The sequence below is a fragment of the Labrus bergylta genome, chromosome 23, assembly GCF_963930695.1.
Source record: "Labrus bergylta chromosome 23, fLabBer1.1, whole genome shotgun sequence".
Lineage (NCBI taxonomy): Eukaryota > Metazoa > Chordata > Actinopteri > Labriformes > Labridae > Labrus > Labrus bergylta.
In genome coordinates this window covers 8,321,761-8,341,512 of record NC_089217.1, presented here as the reverse complement: position 1 = coordinate 8,341,512, position 19,752 = coordinate 8,321,761, and the positions used below count along the sequence as shown (strand labels likewise).

General features: G+C 39.3%; 1 protein-coding gene across 3 annotated transcripts; it reads right to left on the bottom strand.

Moving 5' to 3' along the window:
• Positions 1-4,496: 4,496 nt before the first annotated feature.
• On the bottom strand, positions 4,497-19,723 carry lrguk (leucine-rich repeats and guanylate kinase domain containing). 3 transcript variants are annotated; one of them, XM_065951591.1, is made up of 21 exons: positions 19,460-19,723; positions 19,293-19,346; positions 18,934-19,035; positions 18,642-18,723; positions 18,370-18,470; positions 18,024-18,105; positions 17,681-17,805; positions 15,795-15,938; positions 15,607-15,687; positions 15,374-15,460; positions 14,858-14,964; positions 13,995-14,114; positions 12,579-12,675; positions 9,991-10,104; positions 9,008-9,209; positions 8,007-8,120; positions 7,457-7,599; positions 7,085-7,173; positions 6,727-6,789; positions 5,419-5,540; positions 4,497-5,103 (listed from the first exon to the last, which is right to left on the bottom strand). In XM_065951591.1, exons 1-21 carry the CDS (start codon positions 19,463-19,465, stop codon positions 4,871-4,873), a joined length of 2,268 nt encoding a protein of 755 aa, XP_065807663.1. In that variant the 5' UTR covers positions 19,466-19,723; the 3' UTR covers positions 4,497-4,870. The 3 variants fall into 3 exon arrangements, with proteins under 3 accessions (XP_065807663.1, XP_065807664.1, XP_020508844.2); XM_065951592.1 differs by having other exon boundaries at positions 5,419-5,537; XM_020653188.3 differs by lacking the exon at positions 19,293-19,346.
• Between the last annotated feature and the right edge of the window lie 29 nt (positions 19,724-19,752).

Here is a 19,752-nt window from a genome sequence, read left to right as displayed (position 1 = left end):
TTTGCCACTTTAAGAACAACACAGAATGACCATTAAGCATAAAATTATGCAAATTAATGAGGGTTAAGTATGTGTTAGCTTTGTGAGAAATCCTGCCTCCTCTCTGTATATTGATAAATGGCCAGATGCTTAGTTCGCACTGTGTATTGATTATTGCAATTACGCACAATTATGGTTCTATTATATGCACTGACTGTCTTTAATTACACTAGAGAGCAAGAGAATAAGTGAGGCAGGGGTGAGAGAGAGTGGGAGAGAGAGAGAGAGAGACAGTGAAAGTGAAAGTGAGAGAGAGGCAATGCAGATAGATAGATGAAGCAAGACACTGCACCCAACTAATTAAAAGAGAAACTTTTTGTTTCAGCAAGTTGACAAGGAATGACTCTGGCAGGGAATTAATCTGTCCGCAGGGGACACAGTGAGGAGCTATACACACACACACACACACACATATATATATACACAGGGAGGTGCAGTGCAGAGTGCCGTTGCCATGGTTACGGAGTGTGGCGCCACATCATGCGGCAGAGTTAATGCAGAGGTGTGTGTTCTGTGTGTGTGTGTGTGAATATCAGCATCCTGACCTATTCGTACAGCCTCTAAAAACCAGAGAGAGAGAAAAGGTTGAAGAGATAAATCCAGGAGTGTTCCTGTTGAAATAACTCAGTCTTTACTATTGGAAACAGCTTCCAATCTGTAGCTCCTTTACCCGACATTAATGCTTAATGTGGATGATGACATACTGACAGAACCTATTTGGATAGAAAAGATAAGCTCTTTTTGTAAAGGCCTAAGGAAAGAGTATGTTGGTTGGTTGGTTATGACCTAACAGCGCATGCATATTTTCAAAAATGTACTTTAAAGTAATATGGTGCATCATAATCGAAGATCACCAATGGATCAAATGGAAATGTTGTACAGAATAGAAGATACAAAAACATTTCTTTGAGTGTTGTAATAATGTATATTTTGAGACTTATTTCATAATTTGACTTTTATAACTGATGAATAATCATTTAAATGTTGAAGCAGAAATGACTTTAACTACAATTTATTCTCCTTTAAATATATATAATTTTCTCGGGGAAATGTATAGTTGTTAAGTGCCGGGTAATCAGAGGTTTAAGATAAATGTGTTCCTCATTAATGTGTATATGTCACTCTGAAATGTAGTCATGGAAGTAAGAATAGAAATAGCACTGCGGTTTAAAGTACTTCGACTTGTATTTAAGTGCAAAACATGAGAAAACATACTCCATCACTGTGACAATGTCAAAGAAATAATCAAATAGAGGTATAAAGTTACATAAATGCAAGGTTGAAGGTTGAGCACATGAAGGTCAGTGCTATAATTAAGCCATGCAGCTCAAACAAACACTACCTCCAACAAAAGTCTACTAAGCAAAACAGCAAATTCAGCACAATCCAACACACGTGGGATCTGTCTGTTCTCACCGTCCTTTACCTTAAAAACCTCCCTGTTCAAGAAACTGGCAAAGCTAAAACTGCACAACCGAACAAAAATCACTGATGTATAATACAAGTTCTCAATGCCAGGCCTTTTAGATAAAGACAATATAGATGGTGTAATATCTTCAAGAAGGGTATGAATGTATTGCGGTTAAAATGAGTAGGTGTTTCCCTACTCCTCCCTCACACTCTCATACCACATGTCACCAAGTTTACAGCAGTGCCTGTAACGTATTATTGTGCTTTCACAGACTGTTTTCCAACTCCATTCTCAGCCTCATAACCATCCCTCTTCCTCCCCCTCTTTTCACAAGGACTCTTAAAAGGAAAACACACAAGAAGTGAAAGTAGCTACAACTGCTGGCCCTGTATGGTGTAAGAAAAGGAAAGGGTGCAGGAACAGACAAGAAAGATGCTTGCCAAGTTGTGTACTTTTCTGACCTGCTCACAGACTACAAACAGACCCGGCCCCTCAGGTCATCAAGTGGAGGTCTTTCAGCCATACTCAGAATCACTTTTAAAGATACATCGGTAATGTCTCTCCTCTACTAGTCCATCTCAAATAAGTCCTGGAACGCTCGTACTCCCTGCTTTCATCACTTGGTGGTTGTGTCAACACTATCAAAATGTATTTTTTTGCCTAAGTTTTTATACCTGTTTCAATGCATCCTTAATTTCCTGTGTACATCTTTCCTTATGTCCTAAGAGAAAAAACATCAAGATTTATTTGGAACAAGAAAAATCCTTAAATATGAAAAAACATGCCGGGTTATCCATCCCAAACTCTCAAAGCTATAACTGGGCAGCCAACATAAGATATGTTGGGTTGCCCCCCCCAGGGATACTTTTAAGAAATCATGAAAATAATATAATAGCTTTAGGGTAACTCTTCTAGCTAAGCGACTGGTATGCCACATAGAAGCCTTCTATCAAATGTAGAGAAAATTGATGCTGCCAATATTACATCTCTACATTGATAACCCAATGAAGAATTATTTATATTTATATGTACTTATTGTTTTCTTTTCTCATTTGTTTTCTTGCCTTTCTTCATAAATTGTATCTATGTTTTTTATTCTATTTCATTTGTGTTCATTGTCAACTTCAATCAATTTCAATTTGTTCATATTGTCAAACCTTTAATAACATTATTTTCTTCCTTCAATGCTCAACCAATATTTCTCTATTTTTATTTGTGTGGTACAATGGTGAGGGTGGGGGGGTGGGGGCCTGGGGGCTGTCATTGAATAGGGCAGAGGGAGAAGGGAATATATTTTGTTCATAACATTCTGTCTTATAATTGTATTTTTTTATGTCAAAACATCAATAAAAATACTTTGAACAAAAAAAAAAAGAGGCTGATATATACATGTCCTGGTTGGATTTATACCACAGAGTCTTGCAGTGTTTTTTCATTCTCTGTTGATCCACACAACATAGCTCTTTTAAGACCTTATGGTTCAGTATAAGAACTACAGGTGGTATCCAATCAGACAGTCTATCTGATGTAGTGCAGATCCAGATTTGTTATGGTTCTTAACATTTCTGTTTTCTCCTACATCATCCTCTCTGGAATAAAAATAATGAGAAGTGTTTTTCCTTTCAAGGCCTAAGTCTCACAAATATCGTGAACATTTTATTCAGAACATTGGCCACTTGAGCTTTTTGAAAATTGATTACGTGCTTCTGCATATGCCCCATAACAACTCCTTCCTGCACACATAAATCCTAGACGCAAGGAAGTCTCCCAGAAAATGTGATCTGCTTCGCTCTTTGGTGAAAAGTGTTGTTGTCTTGTGGAGTCACGTCGAGATGAAAGTGTGTGACATGTTTATTTTTTTAGCTGCTGCTGAAGTGAGGGAAGACTCGGGTTCAGCAGAGTGTGATGTGTTGTTGTAGACACATGTTGTAACTTTGTTATGGACTTGGTTTATGATGCATAGAAAGCAGCAGAGAGAGGAATACAGCTGTTTGTTGTTTTCTTCAGTAAAATGTTTGTGAACTATCCATGGGAGGCACAAAGACAGATGCCAACAAATTAAGAATAACTTGACAAGTAGAGGGCATGTATCAAGTGCATAGCATCAGAGAGTACGTATGGTTGCACATGTACAATCTCAAAGGATTTTGGAACACATCGTCAAGCACATATCTGTATCTAGTGGAAAATAAATACACAGGAAGACAACATGTAAGTCCCTGATAAACTATAGTATGAGATCCAGACTGCTGTGCAAGTAGGTTAGACCCCAGGGGCCCCCAAGACACTGTCTGGTTTCAAACTGCCAAAGAATTATGACAGCGTTGCAACATCTGCTGCCTGAGAGGAAGACAGACAGTGATGGATGGCCAGGTGTGTGTGTGTGTGTGTGTGTGTGTGTGTGTGTGTGTGTGTGTGTGTGTGTGTGTGTGTGTGGAGCCCAGCATTCACATATCCAGTTCAGGAAACCAAACATGCATACTGTATGTGCACATTCACATGCAAACACCAGCAGACGGACTGTTAAATAAGCAATGCGTGCATCCATGACAGATGACAATATCAATTTTGCATTGAATCAAAAATGAATGCTGTTAAAAGTTCACAAATATTCAGGTGCAACACACACACAGACACACAGACACACAGACACACACACACACACACACACACACACACACACACACAAACTGACAAAAGCACACTAACTTGTTTGTGATGGCTCACTGTTTAATACCTGTCAACAACTTCCATATGAGCACATTTCCAGTTGAATAATCCCATCAGAAGAGATAAAGATTAATGATGTATTTATCATCCAATGACAAGAGTTCCATGCTGTGCATAACAGATCAGCTGCTAGATGTCAAAGGCAAATCCTATTTGATGAGATTACTGAACAGTAGGAAATATAATAACACTTCACTGCCAAGGAAATCAATGCTATAATCATGGATCATATCGTTCAGCACATTCTTTTGCAGACATTAAGAGAAACCGATAACACTTTGAGCCAGAAGTTAAAAAAAGAAAGAAAGAAGAGCAGTTCTGTTAAACACGCTTTTATTCATCATAACTGAAAGACATCCTCGTCAATCAGTCTGCAAATGATAATCTTTATCAACAATGTATACTTTATGGCCAGTATGCCAGTCTTCTACACAGAGGAAACGCTTTTCCTGTAATTATACCTTATAGTCACCTTGTATATGACTATTAAGGCCATCACTTGTCAGGTAGATATAGTAAAGGGAACCAGACATGTTGATACAAGACAGACAGATCACAGGAAAGGCAAGAGCTGACAGTGAAATCTAACCTAGAAAGTGTAAGACTGACTGATTGGCTACTTCATACTTTATCTTAATGTGGATAACATTTATTCTTCAACAAGCAGTAACTTTCCATTTGTACATATTTTTAGATTTCAGATTCAGTGCTAGCCATCTTTGTCTGCACGCTTCCCTCTCCTCCTGCTGGGTTTGGGCTGGGTCTGGGTGAAGGAGCAGGGCTGGATGCTGCAGGGGTCTTGCGTCCAGTAGGGATTGGTGGCAGGATGGGCAAAGCATTGGAACCAGGACGTCTGTCAGAAGGCGAAGACGCGACCAAATCCATCTGATCTGTGCCAGGAGGGAGGTCTTCAGTAGTTTGACCTGATGCAATAAGGTTATAAAAAATTGAACATATTTTCTAAGTGATCACAACTATGAAAACACATAGACCAACATTTCTTTAAACTTTATACAGGCTGCTAGATTATCTTCAGATAGTTATGATTGTAAAAATATATAACGTGAATGACAAAAGAAAAATAAACAAGAATATATTGGAATGTGTTTGTTAAAATGTCTTTTTTATACTGGCCTTTAGCAGATAAAACATAAAGTCTCCTTTTCTTTCTATACATAACAAAAAAGGAAATAATGATAATAATAATAATAATAATAATAATAATAAATTATAATGACCTTTGGGTGTTTCCAAGGCTTGACCCAGGACAGAGATATCTAGTGGCTCCACTAGGTTGGACAAGGCCCCAGCTGAACTGGGCACGGACAGTGCAGAACTAGCACGAGACTCGTCCCAGCTGCTTATGTAAGGAGAGAAAGAAAGGATGGAAGAGAAGACAAACAGATAGGTAAAAGGCAGGAAAAGGTTTATGCAGTAAGAGGTGCATTGTGTACAGAATAAAAAAAGAAGGTTGTGAAAGGTACATATGATCACGGTTAGAAAAACAAAGGAATTGAAAGAGTAAGGAGCTTTTGCAGAAAGAAAATGTGTCAGTTCTACAATCATACTGGGAGCATGGGAGCTGACGATATGGATGGGTTTTTATTTGACCGGTATTGAGGAAGTAACATTAATTTGACACTGGATTTTGTTGTTGAATAAACTAACAGGTAAAGATAGTGGTCACTGCATTTACGCATGAACCCCCCCCACAAGGCAATTGAAAGTGCTTCACACAAACAAAAACACAAAAGACTATGCAACCATCTCATCAGAGTGATACAAAAGGATCTTCTGTTACACTATATGAGATAGACACACACAAGTAAAGGCACATCCCTCTTAAGAGAACTGAAGACAGATGTCTGGAATCCTCTGTAGAAATACTGAATGGCTGAGTAATGCTAACATTACACACTGGGGGCATTTATGGCTCACACTGAGCTGACAGGACTTGTAGTGTTGGTGACACTTGCATTCTCAGAACATGAACCCAAAGGCAACCATTTCAACTTGACTGAACATGCACAGTATCTCTGCATGTATCTTAAGGATCATCCTCTGTTTAAGTCATTAAATTAATTTGAAGCTAATTTTTACAGGACAGATAAAGCTGCCTGTGCTGTTGCGTGCAAGAGACGCACATAACATGTCAATGTCTGCCTAACTAATTGAATATATATTTGTGCAGAAAGCTTGTTCATTGAGCTTAAGTGTACACACAGGGGAGTCAAATAGCAGCAAAAGCTTTAAAATCACACAAAGGAGCGTGTGCATGTGTGTGTGATCTGTCCACGCTTGGCATGTACAAGTTGGAAAAGCTCTATAGATTCAATATTCATTTTTGAAAACAAACCTAAACCACGAGATTAGTCCTCCAAAAGTTGTTTCCTAACCCTAAATCTTCAGCCTCACATTAATTATTATGAAAGCAAAATACCTCTCCTGGATAATCTAATCTCATCATTGACTAGAATGCCATTACTCTGGATTTAGAAACTGTATAGACTTTGTTTTAGTGAGTGTGTATATGTCTGTTTTCTTACCTGCTGTCTTCACTCACACGGGTACCAGGATCCTGATTCTGTACTTGCGCTGTTTGAGCAGAGCTGAAAAATAAAATAAACAAATTCAAGCATGCATTCAGATGTGTTGTAATAATGACTGGAGTATGGTTTGTTTTAGGAGAGAGACACTGCACAAGCACTTCTTATTAACAAACAGTTAAGAATCAAATTATTTGCGCACCTGCCACTTCACCCTCAAGGTCAACAACAAGCCAAAATAAACCATCAAAAGGCAGTTAGGACAAAAGCACCAATTAAACCTATTTGGCCTATCAGAGAGTGATCTACTTGAAATCAAGCCTTGGAGTGCAGTGGAGTGTGTGCTACTTAAAAAAACCTTTTGAAGAGCTGGCTATAGACCCCTGGACTCTTCCCCACTATAGCCTCTCTCACCAGCTGCTCTCGCCTTGCGATGGAGGCTAGCTCCTGCAAAAGAGGGAGACAGAGAGAAGGACAAATGGGAGGAAGTGGGAAGGTGAGTAAAAGGAGAAGTAAACAGGATTAAAGGTAGAAACAAGAGACGGAAATTGATTTAGAGAGTGATTGAGGAGATGTGGGGGGAGGGGAAGCGGGAAGAGAAGGAAAGCGAGCACATTGTTAGAAGATTTAGGATTATTTCCCCCAAAATGTTTACAGTCTGCATGTGTATTTTATACCTTTTACAGGCTTCATTAACAATACATAATTCACAAGACATCCTGTAACTCACTGCCGGGCTCTTCTGTGGGCTGAGCTCTGCCTGGATCTTGGTGAAATAGTTCCTGTAGGACAAATGTGATGGATCAAGAGCCATGGCTGAGTGAGGTGTAGACCTTGACAGGGGTGAAAGTAGCTTTTCCTCTGGTTCGTGACCTGAGAGAGGAGGACAAAGTTCCTGCATATGAATACGTGTAACACTGTATCATATGGTTGCAGCATTTTTGAAAAAACATGTTTAAAATAGAAATACAGAGAGTATGCTAATGTAGAAAACAAATTCAATTTTTTTTATAATTGAAGATGCTAAAAAAAATCCAGCTAATGAGTACTGCAACTCCATAAAAGATTATAAAGAAGACTGGTTAAAATGACCCAGAAGTTAGTTGGTCAGACTGAAACCCCTATTGTGTAGTGTCCTACCACTAAGTCTATCAATCAAAGCTAAACAATAAAATAGAGTGCAGGGTGTGCAAGGCGTATTGTACTGCATTTTACACCCTGTCTGTGTTCACAAAATTTGAGTCTACTCATGATGATCAAGCAAACAAATCAATACACACCCACTGAGGTGTTGTCAGGAGATGCTCTGTTGTTTTCCCCATCATCCTGCTCCTCTAGCAACAGGTACTCCTTCACAATCTGCTTCAGGGACTGAAAGGCTTCTTCACAGTCATCTTCTCATATCCAAGTGCACACACACACACACACACACACACACACACACACACACACACACACACACACACACACACACACACACACACACACACACACACACACACACACACACACACACACACACACACACACACACACACACACACACACACACACACACACAGCCCCCCAACAAAAGAGAATCTGGTTGTGAACAGAGCCAATGCGTCTCCCATCAAACAGTAATGAATCAAAGATATGGGTATGATGACCTTAGTGTAATGATGTGCTAGCTAGCAGTGCATAAAAGTGATGAGGTTCTGCAGTCCCTGTATGTTCATCTCATTAAGGAAACAGCCAACATGTCTGAGGGCTTTCATGAGGGAATGATAAACAGAGCTATTCTGTGGCTACGTGCCCTTAATACATGTGGTAATTGGATTGAAAGTGTAGTGTATGGATTTTAGAGAAGTGTGTTAATCTATCTGAGGCTATACCAATGACACTTGCGCTAAGACAGGGTATGGAAGGGTATTTCTCACTCAGTGAGGCACTACGATTACAAACTGCCTTTGAACACAGCAAACACTTTCCCATTCTTTCATCTTAACATCATATCTAAAAGTTGAATAAGTGCAAAGTAAAAATGTCCCCCATGGGAACACTTTAAGTGTTTTATTTGCTCATGATATATTTGTGTTAGAAATTAATTGTGAATATTTATAATTACACTTACTGACTAATAGTAGGATTGATCTGATTGGCCACAATACAACACTAGATTACTATTATAATCCTCTGTGGTGAACACTTAAATTAACACGTACACCATCAAAAACATGAATGAAAACATTCCACTTCACAACAACAAACACTTCAGACACTACATGCTTCCCGGCCTTACCACTGGGGATAACATTGTCGAAGAATCCAGGCCTTTGCCTGTTGGTATTGGCATAGAGCTCTATACGTGACACAGCCGTATCAATCTGTGCTTGGGTATACAGATCACGGCTTTTAAGCTGGTCCATGTATTTCTCCACCTTGGTGGGGATGAGCAGGATGTATCGAGGCTCGAAGCAGCTTTTCTTCAGACTGAACACCCCCTATAATAATAAACAAACAGTTTACAATTGTGTTACAATGAGAGTTGTGTGTTTGTCTGTTTCAACTTTGAATTGTCTCTGAAGTGATCCATACTGTGCGGCAGAGACTTTGAGATGATAATGATTATCCTCAAATCCTCTGGTAGCACACTCCCCCACACAGACTAGTACAGGCAATTTAGGAAGCCATAACATGTGATATGGATAGTGACTATCCTGAAATACAGAGACATTTCTTTGTGGCTTTCATTCCAATAAAACGCACGGTTAGTGCAGAGGAAGAAACTTCAATCTCAGTCCCATGGGTTGGATGGAAATTGTTTGCAATACCTCAGTGTCAATCTAATCAAAACAAAACAGATATTGTCTTCAGCTGCCGCATGTGTCGGTTTAAAAACAAAAAAAATATTATTTCCTGGGTTGTTCAGAAATAACCAGGAAAGCAAAAAATGCTTCTTTTCACAGGAGCTATACATCAAGAATATCTAAGCTATTTGGGCTAAGAAAATGGTTGTTAGACTAGAGCTCAAATGAGTAGGATTTAAGATACTACATGATCTGTTCAGGTCATCCGAAACAGTCATTATACTCTTATGGTGCTTTAGAAACTGTATCTAATGGACAGTAACATTTAGTTTAGAGTGTTGAACATAATAAATAAAAGCATTTCCTGTTGCTGACGGCTTCACATCTCTACTCTTTGTCAGTCAACTAGCTTTAATAATCACAATTGGTATTGGCCTGCTTAATATTCTCCCAGAGAAATGTTTTCCACACTCACCTCTAGCTCCATATGCACACAGCAGGCGAGTCCCTCTCTGGCTACATCCTCTACGGCGTCTCTGGTCAGACCATACCTGTGACCCCCGTGCTGCATGGTCTGGATAAACTTACCCTAAAAGTGAATATTCAGTTATAAGGGGAAGAATGAGAAAACGTTTTAGTGTGTTGTTTCATTGCCTCCTAGTTATAATGTCACTTCAGTTACAAGCAGCAGTTATCTTCAAAAGGGGACATACGACTGAACGTATAAATAAAGCCCTAGCATGTTCTGACATGATTAACAGGCTCAGGTATATGCCCACCTGTGAACTCAACTTTTGACCTCATGGTTAGTACAACAAAAGTGTCTCTCTCTGTAACCTGTCACACATGAACCCTGACCTTTTGTTTACTGCCTTAGGGGCCGTTTCATTGGTACAATATGATTTACCACCCTGAAAAGGCTCATGGCAAAATCACTCAGTGACCTAACTGTAAAAAGTAATTCTTGATCATTGGTTAGTTTGCTAGGTGTCAAATAATAAAGGTTCTAATCAGACAAAAACGTTGTGCTGCATTCATTCTATTACTTCAGTTGAGTAGCTGTTGTTTTGCTCTGTATTGTTTTAGTGAAGCCTGTGTTGACTATATTACGGATGTTTTCTACATTTAAAATCATTTCCTGGCATGTCAAGTAAACTGCCATAATTGGAGCCAATGGGATTAAATTGTGTGCTAACAAAAGATATTTCTTGGCTCCATTTTGTTATGTTTTTGCAGAAAAAAAAGACTCAACTCTTTTCTCTCTGCCTTTCACAACTACATATAATCAAAAAGACAAATGCAAAATAATAATTAAGAGAGAACTCATAAGGTCTAAAGGGAATTGAATCTCCCTTGAATGTCTTTGTGTTATCCCTGAACAATAGGTGAAATAGGTTGCTGGTGGCATTCAAACACTCAATTGCAAGCACAATACTTGTGAGGCATTACTATTAAAGCTATTTAGACAAAATTGCACAGCAGGTGTTCCTTATGTTTACAACACACTAAGGAGTATAATAAGTACCAAGGACTGCTGATTGGGGTTCATTTTGAATAGCTACCACAAGTGGGTTTGAGAGGTTATGATTGCATAGTTACTGAAAATCACATCGGAGGAACAAGGGAGTAAAGAAGAAGAAGAAGAAGGAGAAGAAGAAGAGTGCATCAGAAAAGGTGAAAAAAAACGGCTAATAACTATAAACAGAAGAAAAAGGGTTTAAGGAAAGGAATGGAAAAATCAAGACAAAAGAGGGATCGTCTGTAACGTAAACCTTCCTCTGTTGGAGTAGACGAAAGGCATAAATTCTAGCATCAAAGCGTCACCCTGAATAAATCACTACATGACCTGGACCTCAATCTATCATCCCTCCCCATTCTTTCATAACAGGCAGTTTGACAGGAGAGACAAGATGGAAAACAAATGTGTCCAAGGCCTCCGACCTCAGCATCCATTTTTCTGACTTTAGGAAACTGTAGATACCATTATTGTCTTCTTATATTCAAAGCATGTGAGCACAACCCTTTTGTAATGAATTAATTTGCTGTTGATGAACACAAATAAAAAGTGATCATGCTGACTGTCTATGGAAAGATCTATTTCATGGTATTTGGCCAAAGGATATGTACTGACACAACTCCGCTGTCACAAGGACAGATACAAGAAATCTTTCTTACCGAAGGCCAGAACTCTGTAACAGCTCACCTCTTGCGAGCAGAGAACTGTCATCATGATAATATCTGTCTCTTCATACTGTAATCTGTTCTGCACATGTTAAATTTACAAATTATCCCTGTACTCATGTTCACTTCATTTGGCTGTCTACTCACCGTTATATTGTATAGCTTCTGCTTATAATATGTCTACACTCATGCACTTTAACTTAAGTCAATACTGTTCATTTTGCATATTTACATTTAATCTTTCATATTTAATTTACAACCATTTACGACTCTGTTCTTGCACATGTACATTTAATCTTTCATATTTAATCTTCCTATTTAAGACTAGTAATGCTTAGTTAAATCCTAGTTGTATATATTCACATTCTTAGTTTTGATATTTTTAGTGCTTATTTACTTTGTATTTAATATTATATTATGTTTAGATTTGCTAACATTGTGTTTTTTTTTTTACTCATTGTGTGTTGGATAACCTGCTGCTGTAACGCCACAATTTCCCAGTTTGGGATCAATAAAGTAATTCTATTCTATTTATTCTATTATTGATAACGTTAAAGCCCAGCTCTCGACTCCTTGTCAGTTGTCATCCAATACATTTTAATTAATATAGCCATTACACCTGATCCAAAAAAAAAATGCTCCATTCCCTTTTATCTGAAATCTCAGCCATTGGAAGTAGAATTAATCCATCTTAATAAAGAGTATTGTCTCTACTACCCAATGCATTACTGACAGTGGGTAAATTTGATCTTTGCATTAAGGATGACTCTAAAAGTATCTAGATTTAATTAACGAGTATTAATCTCTTTGCATATCTTATGACGGCGACAGCATATAATCGTCGCCAAAAAAAGTTATAGGCATGCTAATAAGCTAACTTACCATGAGTATCATGTTCTGAAAATCTTCCTCACTGACAAAATGGTAATCAATTCCATTCTCCTCTCCAAAGTAGGGCCTCCTTGTGGTGTGACAGGTTCTGTGGAAACACACACACACACACACACACACACACACACACACCAAAATAACACACACAGATTAATGAAAAGGTCAGTCTGAAGAGTTCAACAAACATACAAAGCCTTTAAATTTATGAGCTCTATGTATGTGGATTATCTCAGCCCTACAACCACTAAAATGGATCAGTAGGGAAGTTATGAGCTGGGACTAAATCCCTTGCTTTCTGGAAAATTTCAGACATTAAAACCATCCACCAGTTAGGAGCCAGGGATATGTTATTACCTATAGCTGAAGATTTTACTGCTGCAAAATGTAGCCCCCAGTATTTCCTAAAACCATACTCAGATACCTCATGCACTGTATGTAGGAAGAAGAATTGGTCAGTAAAACTGTTCCTCATCTTAATGAAGAGATCCTCTTGTGCCTGGACTACATTAAGGAAGGGAAACAATGTGAAATCCTTTTTCCATTTATTAAAGCCAAAGCTAATATGAAGCTTCAGCAGTCTGAGTTTGACAAACTGAATGGATACCTTCCAAAGTTTCCTTCCCGACAAGCAGCGGAGTGATAACTCCCGTTGGCAGGATGACCAGGACAAACCCCAGCAATAACTCCACACATGACAACCAAGACAAGGACTACTACAACAACTTGCTTTGGCAAACTCAGACAGCTGAAGCCTCATATGGGTTTTGGCTGCACTGAAGAAATGGTTTTGGCAAGGAAAAAAGTAGTGTTAATTTTCCTCCCTCAGTTATGACACAAGGGACAGCTTGTAAAACAATGTGGACAAGAGAAACGATTACAACAACCAATAATCATAATGAGTGACAGGGATGTGAGTAAAGTAGAAGATAGACTTAAAAATACATGATTTCATTTTATTCTTTATTGTATTCAGGCAAAGATTTATTCTATTTTCCATAAATGAAAATCAACAGTTCCTAGTGCAATCAAAGCCCAAATTCAGTTCAGCAGGATAAACTTTTTTATCTGAAATCTTTGACCTCCAATGTAGGAAGTAAAGATACTGAAGTGGAATATGATGCAAGAACTTTTTTACTTGTCCTGTTATTTGAAATAGTGTTTTGACAGCATGTGTATTTTGGAAGTTTTACTTTCTGAATAACCATAACTTGTCTGACATCGTATTAACACAGTTATATATGATAAATTATTTCAGCATTAAGCTATTTTGTGATACATATTTAAAGTTGAATTGACTGAATTTACGGTAGTCATTTATTTTAAGCATTGTGAAAGTTTTATGAGATGACACTTCCTAGGCATATGAAATGACAAGTGCTATGTGTACAGAAAACCTTTGAGACTGACCCATAGGCGAAGTATTCGCTGAACTCCTGGCACAGTCTGTGGGCAAGCTCTCTCTTCCCACAGCCTTGAGGACCAGTCAGAACCAGCATGGGGTATGGGGAGTCTGCACTGGGCAAAGTGCTGTTTGGAGACGCACACACAAACACAAATAGGTTTCTGACACACTTAGACTTTACATAAATTATCTCAGACCAAACATAAACAGGGCTTATTATGAAACATGAAGCAACTGCAGTCAATATAAACAAGGCCTTGAAGGTGCAATGGATGTGCTGAGAAGATCCACAACGCACAGTGGAAAACAGAACATTGAATGCAGCTGCAGTATTTCATTTGCTGATGATTAATGTGTCCAATAAAAGGCTGATGCATGACCTGATTTGTATCTTTCAGTGGTAGATAATACAAGTGTACATTGACAGATGAAATGCTGTTGATCAATAAAACACAACAGTCTTGATGGTTGATTTTACACGATTTGTATAATATGATCACCAAAATCTGTGATTGCTTCAGAATGAATTGCACACTTCCTACACAATGCTTACATTCATCTTTGCAAGCGCTTACATCAAATATAGAATTCAGGAATTGTAATAGCGTATGTTCACCCTGTGGTGCTAATGCTGTTATTTAAAGGAAAGCTACAGCACAGGCGTTTTCATGACTTAACATGATTGGTTCTCAATTTCATGTTCTGCAGTGAAAATGTTATTTAGTATTGTCTTCTTAGAGCGAAAGTGAACTGTAGAGTGGTGTACAGCATGATTGTACTTTTAGTATTCCTTAGGTTTACATTTAAAGGGATAATTATCTTATTTTCAGCTTTAAATAAAGGAAAAAGCCAGAGTACATGCACCAACCTGTCATAGAGCACCTGAGGCTGCATCAGCTGATACACCAGGTGGATCATGTGGTCTCTGGCTGCCACCACGTCCAAAGGAGGGTCATATTTGTTTACTGATGACACCTGGGATTTAAAATAGGTGATTATGTGTCATATAGTGCTCACAATCCTACGTCCAGGGGAAACATTTCATCAGAATTAGGTAATTCTAGGGGCGCTGGATAGCCTAGCAGTTATGTCATGCACCCCATGTACAGAGGCTCCGGTCCTCATTGCAGCGGCCATGGGTTCGTATTCGACCTCAGCCCTTTGCTGCTTGTCTGCCCCCCTTTCTTCTCTAAACATTTCCTGTCTCTTTTAAGCAGACAAAATTTGCCCAATATATATATATATATTTTAAATAGGTTATTCTAGCTCTGTATGTAGTCAACTGATGAATCAATATGTGGTGTTTAAACATGTCTATGTGGTATTATCGAAACAGTCCTCTAGTCACCATACCAAAAGTAATAATTATCATGCTAATCGTTACCTTTTCTTCCACTGTGACTTTCATTTGGTCCAGCACAGTCAGATGTTGAAGGAGGAAGACGACTGCTAGTCTATAACCTGGTTGCTCCTGCACAAAGAAATTAAAACGAATTGTATTACAAAAACATAATGATGAGGAATCACAAACAATATCCTGAGCGTTTAATGAATTTGTCTCTGCAAATTTGATAAATGTTATCAAAGTAGACCATGACCAGCTCAAAGTATGTTTACCTGAACAGGGTTTCCCTGCAGGTTGAGTTCCCTCAGGAGGAAAAGGTCATGAATGTGTTTGCACTCCTGGATTTCACTAATCTGAAACACAAATGGAATTACATGAATAATCTTAAACACATGAACACGTAGGATGCCAGATTTCTGTGGTTAACTAGTTCTTCCTGAGGGTTGTTTCAGATCAATACCAGATTTTTCTCCAGATTGATTGAGCCAAGCAGGTGGAGATTCTGGAGGCCAGACAGACTGGTGATACAGTTCATAGACAGGTCAAGAACCTGCAGACTCTTCAGACTCTCCAACCCTTCTATCCTCTCCAGCTGGTTTCCCCTCTGGACACAGACAAGATAGAGGGCACTTTTGAAGAGACAAGTACGTGATTTCATGAATATGCATGCATACATAGGGGGCTTTAAACCAACAGATCCACTTAACATACAGTCAATGATTCCCACTAATAAATATTGAGGACATGCCATGGTCGCTCTGCGGGGTGCCTGATCTTTTTTTCCCTTTAGTGCTGGGTTGAGTGGCAGCTCTGCCTTTCTCTGCTTAATCCTGACAGTTGAGGACTGACAGCCAAACAGCTGGTGAGGTACTAGCACAGCACGCTAACTAACTAAAGAACCAGACCTGGGTACTCCTCTCTTGTCAGGGTCCCCAGCCTGCATCTTAGTCAATTCCTCTGACTAAAGTTGTTGTTATCTATCCGTCTGGCCACACCTCAGCCTGATCTTGCCAAGCATGTTGCCTGGCAGAGGGCTGCTGTCAGCAGGGGCGGGTGACTGAGCTGGTACCCTGAAGCTCCAGGTCGATGCTGTGATGGGCTGTGAAACAGCCTGGCTGACAGGGCTGTGCTGTTTAGGGAGGTAGCATGTGTGGAAGAGGGGTCAGGGACGGAATGAGATGGATGTTGGATGGATAAGGTATGTGTGAGTGTCTGCATGGGTGTGTGCATGTTCTGAAATTGGTCCAGGCTCACTCAAACACCAGCAGCTGGTCCCAAAGCAAAGCTACAGACAGGGGCAGACACGGCCAGACCGATGGCTGCTGACAATGAGAAAACATTGATAAAGGACAGAATACGCATGTGCACACACACACACACACACACACAGAGAAAGAGAGCGAGAGAGATAAAGCCTGCTGTTGGACCATATGGTGATTCTCGAACAGGGGGCCAAGGTTTTACTGATTGTAAAAATGCAGCCAAAAAACAGAGACATAAAGAGAAAGACAGAAGGGAGTGAGACAAACTGAAATAGGTGAAATTTATTATTTAAGAGGTATTAAGAATGGACAGGGAAAAATCTCAGCTCAAGTGAAGCCAAAAGATTTAGAGCTCCCCCTTCTGACTGGCTGCAGTATAGGTCATAAACCCTGCCTCTTCTATGTTAACAGATGGGACATGGTCAAAGTATAAAATCAGAATACACCTCAAACAACCTCTCTAAAACCTGATTTGTATTTAATAGTTCGTTTTTCTATCATGCCGATTTGTGTTCAAATCATCTTTTTTTCTGAGAAGTTTCTTTTTAATGAGTTGTTTGATGCTTTAAAAAGGTATAAAATGCCATAATTGACAGCTTTGTCGATGAATGCAGCTCTCACTGTACTGTGCGCACTGAATAAGATGTGTAGAGGAGAAACGTTGAGAGGAAACCTAACGAACACAAACACAAGAGTCTTTGAACTTCGATAACTGTGAATGTCTGCTACAAACTGACACAAGAATCTGTTCTGCTGTGAGCTGTGCTGAACTGAGGGATCTTTGACCTTTAATCTGTAAAATTAAATGCGAGTTTTCATGACTGGAAGCTACCGGCTCTTGCAGTCGATCCCTACAGACTCTGGCTCCAAATGCGCATGATGTCAGCACCCTTATTTGGGCTTCACTTTTGTTCAACGGGAGGAGGTTAAGGCACATAGTGTATCTTCTCAGTCTATGGTTTCGATAAAAGGCAACCAGGGAGATACACAACCTGCAGCAAAGCAGCCAAGCAATGTGAAAGAAAGACAAATTATATTTTTGTTTTGATGTCCTTGAGTGAACTTTGTTTAGAGCTGGACTTACCAAGCAAAGGTGTGTGAGAGGCAGAGCTTCCAGTCCACTGATCCTTGAGATCTTGTTGTGCGCCAGGCTAAGATGGGTGAGCTGGCAACATTGCTCCAGACCAAATATCTCACTAAGACAGTTGTCTGATTTCGGGCATGTTAAGAATAATAAAGAAGAAAAAAACTGCAATAGAACGTGATGTGTTTTCATATAAAAGTCAAGACAGAGACTCTATTTGAGAGAACAATATTTGTTATGTACTATGTAGTACCTTACAGAGAGACAGGCAAATACATAAAAGGTGTGTATTTGTAGGTTTATGTGCTCCTGGATGAATGCAGATGTCTTTAAGTAAGGATACAGTCCAGATCCAGTTTAGTAAGAGATGAGTAGGCTGACAAATCTTTCAGTTTTGTCAGACGGTTGTGGGAAAAATTGACTTCCTAAAAACAGAAGCACACTATTACCAAAAGTCGTCAAAGTCTGAAGAAGAACTTTGAGTTAATCCATAGAGTACATGAAAGAATTTGCAATTTGCTGAAGTTCACTGTCATTCAAGGGCAGTTAATGCCGTGTAAGCACATTGAAAGTACTACAGATGGGCAATGGAAATCCAGGGCATTTCTTGAGGGAATAGCAAGAGAGATTGGGGCTCACGCCAACAATCAAATGTGGTCTTGTTCTGTCAGCTCAATGTCCTGTTTTACCTTAAGATTCTTGGGTGGCTGGAATCCAAAGAAGTTGGAGATTTCATTATGAGAAATATCCAGGATGACAAGGTAGGGCATGTGGCTCACACAGGATAAATCTAGCCATTGGGAAAAGATACAGAAATTAGTTATGAGAGACAGCAAACGAAGTAGTAGGATATTGCGGATAATTGTGTCTGATTACCTCTCGCTATATCCTTTACTAAAATTGCCACAGGCTCAAACAAAAAACAAGAAGTAAAGATGCTTATAACAAGCAAAAAAATCACCTTTGATTTTGTTGTGCGGCAGTTCCAGCTTTTGGAGATAGATGTAGTTGCATAAAATGGAGATGTCACTCAGATTTTGACGCTAAAGTACAGAAAAATACAAACTTCGCTGAACAAAATTTGCCTCGGAAATTGACTGAAAAGTGAACTGGTGCCATAACGAGAACATGACACTATGTGAAGTTAACTTGTTTGTCAGGCAATTGCTTTGTCTTTATAAATCAGACAGTTAATCTTCTTGAAAGCCACACAATATATATTAAAAAAAAAGAAGAAGGGAAAAGTGTCTCACAGGCAGAGAGAGGTGGTGGTATGAGTGCTGCAGCCCAGTGCTGAAGCGGCCAAGGTTGGAGACACAGCTGGAGACCATCTCGGCAGTTAAAACACCATCCTTCTGTAAAAAATAAAGTATATACAATTCTATATTTTAGTATACGACTTCGTGCTCAGCCCAGCACTAGTTGAATTTACAGAAATGAAGCATAAGCATCCCTGCTGCCATTAAAAGCATGAAACTAGTGATTACAGCTCCTGTCCCCAAAAGCACACATGCAAATTCATGCAACACACAGACACGCCACAGATGCATGCACATCGCTCTAGTTGCTCTCAATGCTGATATCTTTAATAGGAACAAATCAACTATTTGACCTTGCTGTGTTGTTTTATTTCCAAAGACCTCTGGTGCAAAGTTATCTGCTTTACCTGTTGCATAGAAGTTCTATAATGAAACAACATTGACACTAAACGAAAAGGTTAGTTTAAAAATAAATTGCAGCTTAAACAGTTTTATGTAGATAGAGTGTGCTACACCTTACCTCCATCCCGCTGTTTGCTTCTTCACAAATTGGAGCCTCAACAGAGGCAGCGTCATTGAGGAACCCCGGGGGGGCTGCGGCTTGGCGACGGTGTGAAAAACTGTTCCCTCGTCGTTTTGTTTCATTATTTCATAGTGAAAACTTGCAAATGCGAGACCACAGACCGACCAAAGAGTGATTAAAAATAGGGGAATTTGTGTTAATAAGTCAGCATATCCGAGTTCAAGCTACAGGGCGAAGTTATCTTGACAGGAGAAGGGAACACAGTCGTCGCTAAGCAACGCCGGGCCGTG

What these genes read in the sequence shown, in the direction of transcription:
- lrguk (XM_065951591.1), bottom strand. An exon ending in AGCCACCCAAGAATCTTAAG is followed by an intron (nt 18,106 to 18,369) that starts GTAAAACAGGAC and finishes TTCTGTTTTTAG; the next exon opens with GAAGTCAATTTTTCCCACAA. An exon ending in TCAATCTGGAGAAAAATCTG is followed by an intron (nt 15,688 to 15,794) that starts GTATTGATCTGA and finishes TTTGTGTTTCAG; the next exon opens with ATTAGTGAAATCCAGGAGTG.